The sequence below is a fragment of the Nicotiana tabacum genome, chromosome 19 (assembly GCF_000715075.1).
Source record: "Nicotiana tabacum cultivar K326 chromosome 19, ASM71507v2, whole genome shotgun sequence".
NCBI lineage: Eukaryota > Viridiplantae > Streptophyta > Magnoliopsida > Solanales > Solanaceae > Nicotiana > Nicotiana tabacum.
In genome coordinates, this window is record NC_134098.1 from 101106357 (window position 1) to 101118354 (window position 11998).

Here is an 11998-nt window from a genome sequence, read left to right on the forward strand (position 1 = left end):
GTATGCACAGTCAGTCTTATATAGTACTTTTCAGAAGGAAAATCGGATTTACTTAGGACACTCCAGCACAACCCTTGTCGGGGCTAATTGAGAGTTGAGATTTTCAGAAAAATGCTTTGACGCAATTCATCGACATTCTCAGGTCTATTTCGTATGAATAAATCAAAGAATGTCATCCCAGTGGATACTTCAATTATACTAGTACTAATTATTTCCAAATGCACCATTGACCCGAAATTAGATATAACTCAAAGTTGAGATATTGTTAATTTTGAACAGTGACATATTTGTTTTTATTAGACATTTATGTAAATTTGCGACCTAGTCACATTGTGTAATGATGTCTTAACAATACTTATTAAGTCCAACTAACTTACATTAAACCTTCTCCTTTATCTTAATTGTAAAAGCTATAAAGAAGTTAAAACATTAATGATCCCAATTGACTTCAAAGCAAATTTTCACATGGCTGATTTGCCCACATTTTCATCGCAACTAGATTTGATGAATTCCTTGATAGAATCATACAAATCTTGAGCACTCTTGGGATCAAATATCTCAGCAGCATGATGTCCAGTTTCAAGAAACTGAGAAGTCACGTGCACACCATGTGACTCTACCATCTTAGCAAACCTCTTCTGCCTATCAACCAGTGGATCCCTTGCATACCCTCTGATCATACACCTCGGCAGCCGTCCGATCATCTCTTTCAATTTAGTCTCAGTAATAAACGGATTAGAATACTCGTGATCGCGATCTACACCGTTAGGCAATGCAAGTGACCACATCAGATCATTTGCATGCAAAGGCACAACCTTATCATTAACAAAGTTAAGTTCAGATTCTGTTCTCTGAATCCCACCAAAGTAGGACTGATTGATAATCAGCCCTACGATCTTGATCGGATCAAGATCAAGATCGACTGCACGTAGACCTGCATGGTACACAATATTTCCTCCCGCACTACTACCCATCAAAAAAATTTTTGAAAAATCAACAAACTCTTTCAACCATGGATCAACATGATCACCACTACTAAGAGCTTGATCTTTAGCCCAGTTAATGGCATCCATGGCGTCGTCGTACGCGGCCGGAAGGCGGTGTTCGGGGGCGAGACGATACTCTACGGAAGCAATCAATGCAGGGAACTGAGCTGCCATAGCATTACAAGATTCATGGAAAATAATAGAACTCACACTAAAGAGTATAAAGCCACCGCCGTGGAAGTATATGATCAACGGTAATTTAGTGTTAGGCAGCGGATTAACGGGCCGAAAGAGGCGAATGAAGGTGTTTGAAGTGGGATTAAGAGGAATGTCTTTAGAGAGTGAAAGAAGTTGTGAATTTGGATCATTTTCTGGATTTGGAGGTACATTAGGAAATGGGTATTTTCTAGTGAGAGAGCCATCTGGATTTTGGGTAATGTTGAGGAACTTGTAGGCATCTTCTATGGTGTTTTCTGCTATAATCTTGTGCTCTGCCATTGCTGTTTTAAGTGTTCAGAGGCTGTAATAGGATAAGAACTAAGAAGTGAGATTGAATTATTTTTTAGTTCCTTTCAGTTATAAAGGGGAAAGTGAAGGGGTAATTAAGATGAGTAGTTGAGGTGGGTGTATGCATTTATTTCTCCACTATCTAAATTTCCATCTGGAGTGATGACATCAATTGAAAACATTAAAGCTAAAATTGTATGTTCTACAATTTGATTCAAATGGTCAATTAAAGAGGGTAAATTTTTATATGAACTCTCAAAATTCAAATCATTTAAAGCCGTCCATATTAGTTGTCAATAATAATGGTGGATTGTGACATAGAAAGTATAATGCATAAAAGGTTACAATTAGTGAAACGACATAACATTGTTCGTGTAAAATCATTTACAGTGTTAGGTTGCGTAACTTAAATGATAAATCCTTAAAAAGTACACTCCTAGTAAGTAGTGTGACTTTAGAATAGCCTAAATGACAATTGTGTCACTTGTCCTCTCGGTCCCTAAACTTGTCCCCAAACTTAGTATTTTATAATTTGAACACTTACCCTCGTTCAAATCGTGTATAATAAACGCTTATGATAAACGGTTATCAGTGCGTGTAATACATTCTCTTTCGTATGAAAATAAACTATTGACTTTATCTTTATTTTTTCCCCTGCTCCACCATCTCTTTTCCTTGCTGCCAACAACTCCACCACTGCCATCGCCGGATAATTCCTCCGGCCACCAGAGAACACCATTAAAATTTGGAGATCACCCTTCATTCTACATTGGTTTCTTATTATTGACAAAAAACACACTTCATTTCTAGATAAACTTAATATTTTTTTTCTTCAAAAAAGCAGATTCACTTCTTCATTAAAATCGAACAACCCATTCTTTACTCTTTAGAAAAGTGTGATCTGGAAATTACAATGGTTTTTGTTTGTTGGATAAGAATAGGTTCAAGGTAAAATGATTTTTGGGTGAAAATTGGCAGGGAGAACGGGAAAGGGGGATGCAGGTGGGGGGGAGGGGGTGATAACGGGAAGGGGAAGAAAGAGAAAAAGAAGTAGAAATGGGAGATGGGTTTTGGGGAAGAACGAGAAGGGGGTGTAGGTGGGGTGGGGGGGGGGAAGAGAACGGGAAGGAGAAGAAAGAGAAAAAGAAATAAAAATGGGAGATGGGTTTTGGGGAAGAACGGGAAGGGGGGTGTGGGTGGTTTTGGGGGGGGGGGAAGAGAACGGGAATGGGAAGAAAGAGAAAAAGAAATAGAAATGGGAGATGGGTTTTGGGGAAGAACGGGAAGGGGGTTAGTTTACTTTCTTTAAATTTTTCTTTTTTTTAATTTTATTATTATTTTCTTCTTAGTTCAATCATATCTTAGGCCAATTTTTTATGTCTCGTTGTACGCGTGAATTACACGCTTGTTGTCCAACTCAGCTATAATGTTGTCACATATGATCGGTCAACGGTCATAAGAGTTTAAAATATAAGTTTTGATAAAGTAAAAGAGTTTGGATAAAAATAAATTAAGTAGAAGAACCGAGATGACAAAATGACACAAGTATAAGTATCATTTAGGCTATTCTGCCTTTTATATCTGAATTTGTAAAAAAAGAAAAGAAAAAAAAGAACCTTATATAATCACATTACTTAAAAGTTACCAGTGGATTATGAGTTTTTTGTTTGCTTCCGTTGATAATATGAAAACGGCGAGAAACTTCTTGGGTTCGGCCAAATAATAAAAAGGTGTAAAATTTTGTTAAAATTTGATAAAACTTAAATTAAGTTTTTTTAAATTAAGTTAGGGTCACTTCTGACATTAAATGCTGACAGACACCGTAGTTGACTTTAAGTTTTTTATTCTTGGCTGCGCGCCTACCAAAGTTTCATACCTACATTACTTATAATTAGAGTTGCGCATAATTTTGTAATACCGAATTACATTTTGGTATTAGGATTCGATATTTTGGTATTTGTTATGGTATTATTTGATTTAAGTTTTAAAATAAAATTCGTATTAAGTATGGTATTTGGTATTTTAAAATGAAATATTGAAATACCGATATCGTACCAAAATATATATTATATTACATAATACGTATTATTAATTATAACATAAATATAAAAAAATTAAAATTTTACTTTTCTTTATTCTCCAAGTTCATCAATTAACTCTAAGAGTGTAACAAGACATTTCTAGTGATTAAATTTATTCCTTTATCTACAGTTTTCTCTCTTTGGTTGATATTTGCTGGTTTTGGACAAAACTTTTGTCAACAAACATTTTTAGTTTTGTATTATTGAGTACTTTAATTAAGAATATTACAGTTTATGACTCTATGCACTAGTTAAATTCATACGCCATATGATTCCTTTTTATTGTCTAAATTTTCTGACTTTCTGAATCACTGCCCTGATAATTATACTGCAAAGTATCTATAGTATGTACATTTTTCATGTGCCAAAGACACTTTTATTTACGCCCGACTGATCATACGACTTACATATGCCGGATTTCCATTCTTGAAGAAGTCAATCTTGAGTGAATTTGAAGCGAATTTGCCTTTGTTCTTCAGCATTATCTATATTTTTCTTCATCTTCACCAATCTATACAAAGTTTCCTTTAATTCTTTCCACAATGACAGATGAACAACGAGTTAGGATTGCATTATACTGGGGCAGTAACGTTGTGGAAGAGAATAATTCAGTACACTGTAGTTGTTCTCTACAAAGTATTGTTAATTTACCAATAACATTGGAGTACCAAATATTAGGGGTGTCAACGGATATTTAAAAACCGACTAAACCCACCGAACCGTATCGTATCGAACCGAACCGATCTTTTAGATTTCTTCTAATAAAACCGTAGGTTTTTATATAAATTTATAACTGTACCGATAATTAGGATAGGTTTTTTATTTTGTGAAAATAAATCGAAAAAATACTAAACCGTACCGAATAAATTTACATGTAGAAAATATATTTATACATTAAGTTTAAAAATAATAATGCACTAATTTATTTTTTTCGCATTGGAATTATAAAAATGGATAAAAGCTAACGAATAATTAAGCTCAAAATCTTAATTCCCCAAACTATTATGCTACTCCTGTTGAAACTAAATTATTTTCAGCATACTCACTAGCAAGATACAAGGTATTCTAGCGATTATGAGTAGCAAACTGCAATGTATTGAATATGTTTCCTTTCGTATGATTTAAATTTATCTTTTTGAATATTTAATCTTCCATATATTTTATTTTTGAATCCCAGCTTTGTTAATAACTTTTCATTCGTATGATTTATATTTTTATTGTCTTTGCTTAGTTTCTTTGATGCTGTTGTAGAATAGTTGATGGATTTAATACTCTGGTCATCGCCATATTTCATGTTTTCTTAATTCATCACCCTTTAAACAGTAAAATGTCTAGAGAGTTTTGCGAAGTTCTATAAAAGTGCGTATGTTATTGCATTCTACTTCTACTAGTGACTTTTTCTTAACATTAATAAAAATACCAAAAATTAACCGAACCGTATTGATACCGAAGAGAAACCAACATGATTGGGACGGTTTCGAAAAGTCTAATTTTGGTTATATATAATAAAATAACCAAAAATTTGGTATGATACAAATTTTATAAAATAATCGTTCGAACCGAAACATCGACACCCCTACCAAATATTGGTATCTGTATTCTCTTACACCGCAATGAGTGGGTTTTTATGCCGACTTCTATAACAATGACGATGAAATGCTGCAAGATTTTTTAAGGACTTCGAACGAATAAAGGGATGTTCTTGTGATAAACATGTTGGAAATGTAAGTAAGCTTCGAAGTTGTGAATTGGAATGAGGATCCGCAAACAATGGCTAATACTCAACCATCTGGGGGTAATTTTAGAGTTATTTTATCATAACAAGTTACGTATGAAAGAGTGTGACCTGATCTGAACGTATCTCCACGGCTTAACGAGAAATGAGGATACAACTTCTCGCCAATGCTGCACCATGTTGAGCCGACAAATTGGCAATCTTCACAAGCTAAGTGGTAAATATATACTTACTTACTATTTGTCGTATTATTATTTGTCTTTTTGCTTATAATAATAATATGTGTTTCTTTCATAGGGCGTATCGGCCAGACATGAATTTTGCTAACGAAGGCTATACTAGTTATGAACAAACCAACATACAATTGGTCATTAACTTAGACCGCCTAGGGGAGAGACGTATAGCGCATGAATATAGGTAATATTGTGCGCATGAATATAGGTAATATTGTTCTGCCTTTTCCCCCTCCTAGTTTGGTCGCTTGAGTTTAATTGGTCATTACTTTGATTTCGGATTCTCTCATTGACATCAATCTCTTGACTCTTGTCTCGTGATGTAGTAATCAATTGGTGAGACATTTCAAGAAACTATATACTATACGTACCTTCATTGAATATATGCAAAGAATTAAAGTTTTTCGAAGCGCGCTAAATCTCAGAAAATGATCAGTGAATAAAGTTTCTGTTCTTTTTAAGGTCCTTTGGTAGCAATATCTTTTAAATGGGGAGATGGTACTATTTTCCTTTTGGTAATATCTTAAGAACTTCTAAAATTTGTCCTAGTGCTACCTAAATTTTTAAATGCAAATAATATCAGTTGTTGAAACCATAACCCTTTAACCTTAAAATATAGTTATGAGCGAAAATAAACAACCGAAGGAAAAACTTCATAATTTAGCAATTATAGTTATAAACAGAATTGATTATCAATTAAATTATAATAGTATATTAGTAGTGGTGAAAAAAATATTAAACTGTTTGTAAAATAATTAGCTCGATAGAGAAAACATTCATTAAAATTTAAGTTTGAATTTCTTAAACTAATATGAATTCTTCAAATTTTGTAAATATATTACAGCACAACTCCCTCCTCTCAAATGGTTATCCTATTTCTCTTTAGTCAAGAGTTAAACTAAGTAATTTTCGACTAAAATACTTAGAATGTATTCCTTCGTAACTTTTTTTTTGGGTAGTAAAAGATAGTTTATTAACAAATAGTTAGAAGAGTAACAATACATTGTCCTCCCATTGGGAGCAGACTTATTTATACTAGTACTAGCACTATTACAGCTAAAAGATGTCATAGCAGAGTTTTCATTTGAAACAACAACGTTGGTGGTATTGATCCTAGTAGTAGTGATGCCTTATTAGCTTGGATTGCATCCATTAGAAATTCTGGTACGGATGGATATACTTGAGAATAGTAGACGTTGGCTTGCTTGACTCATTGTTGTGCTAGTTCATGTGCTACTTTGTTTCCTTCTCGGAAGTTATGTTGGATTGGTGGATTCCCCAACCTCCTCAGCCAGTACCTGCAATCAGAGATTAGTGCATTATATGATGGATAATTTGAAGTTTCAAATAGGATTGGTACGGACGTTGAGTCTGTTTCAATTTGAAGGTTGGTCAAGTTATGATCGTTTGCTAGTTGCAATCCATAGCATAATGCATGTAGTTCCATGGATAGTGGAGATGGACCATAACTGGTTTTACTAAATCCCATTATCCAATCCCCATTATTATCTCTAAATGGGGATTGGATAATGGGATTTAGTAAAACCAGTTATGCTTTATTTGGTTCATGGAAGGGGGGTCCCACTTAGGTAGTACTGTTAGGGTCTGTCTAGGTTACCACAAGTAATGTTACTACAATGGAGGTATTCAAGACTTCTAGAGATTACAAGGTTTCGATTAAGAGGTTGGCAAAGTCTGTGGAAAGTGTTCCTATTCCTATTCAACCACAAGTGCCAAATTGCAAAGGAGAAGAGGCAATCCCAAGTTAAGGAGTGATAATTAACCTGTGGGTCAATTTTATAGAGAGCTTCGAGACAATGGATATTTTGTATGTCTAGTGATTGTGTGTTAATACCCAGCTCTTGCCATAAGGAGGTGGCCATGGGGCAGAAGAGAAGATATGTTGGGGCGATTCTTCTACTAAGTTACAAATGGAGCAGTATATTGATATACTAATACCAATATGACTTAGGTAGCTTTTGGTGGGTAATCGATCATGGTAGCATTGCCATAAGAAATACTTGATCTTATTCCAAGTTTTTTACTTCCAAACCATTTGAAGTCTTTGCTTTGATTTAGTACTATATTGGGAGCTATAAGGGGGTAAACGGATTTGGTGGTGAATATACCATCTGTGGTAGGGACCCACATTGGTACATCAATGTTGTTATAACCATTGGTTATTTGTAAGGAGAGAATTTCGTTTGAGATATGGGGTGGAAGTTCGAAAGAGAGGTTTGACAAGTCCTATATGTTATTTATTTTAATATTTCAAACTTTGAGTTGCAAATCATTGTTTGAGAGGGGGCCTTGAATCATGCTACGCAGGTTTTTAGTACAAGGTAGCCAATTTGCATGCCAGAAGTCAATGTTCTTGCCATTCCCGATATTCCAAACAATGGCTTGTTCGCAAATTTTTCAACCCATGAGGATGTTACTCCAGATAAAGGAATGAGTATTCTTAGAGTATCTACCAACATATTTGGAGGTTAGAACTTTCACCCAAGCGGTGGATGGATGGCTAAATAGTCTTCAAGTAAGGCTAGTAATAATGGCAATATTTTTATCTTTGGCTTTTCTTATTCCAAGTCCCACAGCACCTTTTGGCATTAAGACACTGTCCCAATTTATGTAGTGGATTTTTCTGGAATTTTGGTTACTACCCCATAAAAAATCTCTTTGTATTTTATCAATATGTTTGTGGATCGCTCTAGGCAGAATAATGTATTGCATTACATAGTTTGGAAGGGCATTAAGGGTAGTTTGAACTAGGGTTGCTCTTCCTGCAAGTGAGAGAAATTGAGTTTCCAGCTGGACAATCTTTTATTTAAATTGTCTAGGATGAATTTAAAGTCAATTGGTCTAGGCTTATGATTAAGAATTGAAAAGCCTAGGAATTTCCCAAAGGTATCACCGACTTTGATATTAAGAATGTTTGAAATGGAATTTTTGAGGGTAGTAGAGGAATTCTTTGAGAAAATGAGCTTGGATTTTGTAAGGTTGATTTTTTGCCCTGATAGGGAGCTGAAGTACTCTAGGCAGCTCTTGATTGTGGTGGCGAATTTCTCATTGGCATTAGCCATTAGGGTTAAATCATCCGTAAAAAATAAATGGGATATGGGAGGTCCTCTTGGACTTAATTTAACGGGATCCCAAAGTATTAAATCCACTTTGATGATTAATGAGGATAGAAAGAAGTTCAATACACAAAAATATACGGCGACATAGGGTCGCCTTGTCTCATTCCACTTGATGGCTTGAAGAACTCTGTTTGAGAGCCATTCACAAGAACGGCAATACGGGAGGTGGTAATACAAGACATGATAAGCTTAGTGATACGAGAGGAAAATTTGTAGTTGTTTAGGGCTCTACATATGAATGACCATTCAAGTCGGTCAAAATCTTTCTTTAAATCAATTTTTAAAAGGAGTTTCCCATTGGATCCCTTTAATTTATTATAGGGATGAATAATTTCCTGAATGATGATAGCGTTATCCGAAGCTCGTCGCCCTTTAAGGAAGCTGGATTGGAATGGGCCAATTAGGCTATCAAGGAATGGTTTGATACAGTTAACAATAATTTTCGTAATAACTTTGTATATTGTATTGCAAAGGACGAAAATTCTTGAGGTTATTTGCATTTGGGAATTTTGGAATTAAACAAAGATAGGTAGTATTAAGATTCTCCGGGATGGTGAGGGTCTCAAATAAGGAGTGGCAATAATCAAAAACAGTATGCTTAACGATGTGCCAATATTTTTGGTAAAAAAAAATAATGTAGACCATCAGGGCCTGGTGCTTTGAACGGTTTGAAGGAGAATATAGCCCTAGTAATCTCGTAATTTTGTAACGGTTTGTCCAGGGATACTAAATCTGTGTATGATAGGGAGTTTGTGGAGGATTTCATATCAGCCTAATTAGTCAGGTCATGGTTTGTTTGATACATATTCTGGAAGTATGTGAAGGTATGGTCAAGGATTCTATCATGGATATTAATCCAGTTGTTTTGGTCGTCTTTGAAGAAAGAGATACGGTTTTTACGCCTTCTATTGAGAACACTTATATGAAAGAATTTAGTGCTCGCGTCCCCCTCGCTTAGCCAATTAATACTGACCTAAGTTTCCAATAGTCCTCAATTTTAAGAATATTATTATAGTCATTGCTTAAGGAATGCTCAAGTTCCTTCAAGAAATTACTAGTAGGATAGTGCCAAGATTTCTCAAGGCCACCAAGTCTCTCAAGGATTTGCTTTTTCTTTTGTACAACATTACCAAAAGAAGTGGCTGCCCATTTTTTAACATTTTCCGTAAAAAGGGTAGTGGCATTTGGTAGGGTTTGACCATTCCAGTTATCAAGAATTATGGAGTTGAAGTCTGGATGGTGGCACCAATATGTTTCAAGTCGAAAAATGCGTGGATTGGGATTTCTATTGTGCTGAAAGAGGGAAATAAGTAGGGGTTATGGTTAGAGTACGTTTTTCATAGGCGAGTAACGCTTGCATTGGGGTAATACTCTAATCAATTTTCATTAACAAAGCATCTATCAAGCCGTTCAAGGATTAGGTTAGCACGATTATATCTATGATTAGACCAAGTGTATTTTGCTCTTTTAAAGCCAGGATCTATGAGATTACAGTGGTTAACACAAGATTGAAAGCGAGAGACTCTATTTCTATTAATCGGTCTCCCTACTTTTCTTCTTGACTAATAACCTCATTAAAGTCCCCTCCTAAGAACCACATTCCTTTGTATTGATTGGCTATATTCTCTAGGTTTTGCCATAATTGTTGCCTATTATTAACGTCAGTACTAGCATAGATAGTGCTAAATAACCAAGGTCAGTGATTTGGGAGTACCTGGATCATTGGATGGATCTCCTGACCATCTAGTCGAATATAGTCGAATATGATTGCCATCCTTTGGCCTTCGTAACTTTGATATGGGGACGGATACTCTATTTGTGTAGCTTTTGCTTATTTATATTTTATTTTGAAAATATGAGTTACTTATGTCCAATTTAATTCTGAAAAAAAAGATTTGCTTTAGCAATCAAATTAAAGTGGAAAAACATATAATATTTTATCGTGTATATATGAAAGACACATATTTTGCGTGTAAACATCGGGTGTCGATCACTAGGGTATTAGTGGATATTTAAAAATCGACTAAACCGAATCGTATTGCACCTAACCGATTTTTAGGTTTCTTTTAATAATTCCATAAATTCTTATACAAATCTACAAATGTACCGATAATTAGGACAAGTTTTTTATTTTATGAAAATAAACCGAAAAAATACCGAACCGTACCCAATAAATTTATATATAAAAAATATATTTATATATTAAGTTTAAAAATAATAAAGCATTAAATTTTTCCTTGGGGCTTGAAATTATGAAAACGGTTACAAGCCAATAAGTAATTAAAATCAAAATTATAATTCCCAAACCTATTATGCTACTTCTACCGAAATTAAATTATTTCCAGCATATTCACTAGCAAGACACAAAGTATTCTAGCGATTATGAGTAGCAACAACAATGTATTGAATATGTTTCCTTTCGTATGATTTAGATTTATTTTTTTGAATATTTAATCTTTTATAGACTTTATTCTTGAGTCTCGACTTGTTTAATATCTTTCTACTCGTATGATTTATCTTTTGTCTTTGCTTAGTTTCTTTTACGTTGTTGTAGAGTAGTTGATGGATCTATACTCTAGCCATCTTTCATGTTTCTTAAACCATCACCATTTAAACAGTAAAACTATCTAGAGTGTTATGCTAAGCCCCATAAAAGTATGTATATATTGCATTCTACTTTTACTAGTGACTTTTACATGACATTTTTAAAAAACAAAAATTAACTTAACCGTACCGATACCGAAGAGAATCCGATATAATTGGAGCGGTTTCGAAAAGTTTAATTTTAGATATATATAATAGAATAACCGAAAAATTGGTATAATACAAATTTTATAAAATAACCGATCGAACCGAACCTTGACACCCCTATCGATCACTATGAAAAATCCTAACTTATCAACAACAACAACAACAACAAAAAAAAAAAAAAAAAAAAACGTTGAATTGCCTAAATTAAAAAGGAATTTTGATCATGGAATGGGAGTATTATATAGAAAAAATTTATTTGTGCCTAATGGTTACTCCAATCAATTCGCAATTCAAGAAAACCCAATAGTTACCAAGGTTGATATTTTCGTTATCGAATTGCCAGCAACCAGTTATGGTAAATGTAGTTTGAGATTAATTAAATAATTGGCACAAATATTTAATTTCCTTATAACTCCCGTGACGTGAAAAGAACAAAAAGACAGCTTCCCGTTTTTGTTGTTTTTTTCTACAAAACGTCAATCTGTCTTTTTCGTCTGATATACTTTATTTGGGAAGGAAACTAAAGTTAATTGAAATTTTTCTATGAAGAGAAACTGATTTGTAA

General features: G+C 34.2%; 1 protein-coding gene across 1 annotated transcript; it reads right to left on the minus strand.

Moving 5' to 3' along the window:
• Nucleotides 1–262: 262 nt before the first annotated feature.
• On the minus strand, nt 263–1560 carry LOC107800156 (putative carboxylesterase 8). Its single transcript, XM_016623315.2, has one exon. The coding sequence runs from the start codon at nt 1482–1484 to the stop codon at nt 462–464; it is 1023 nt and encodes a 340-aa protein (XP_016478801.1). The 5' UTR covers nt 1485–1560; the 3' UTR covers nt 263–461.
• Nucleotides 1561–11998: the final 10438 nt, after the last annotated feature.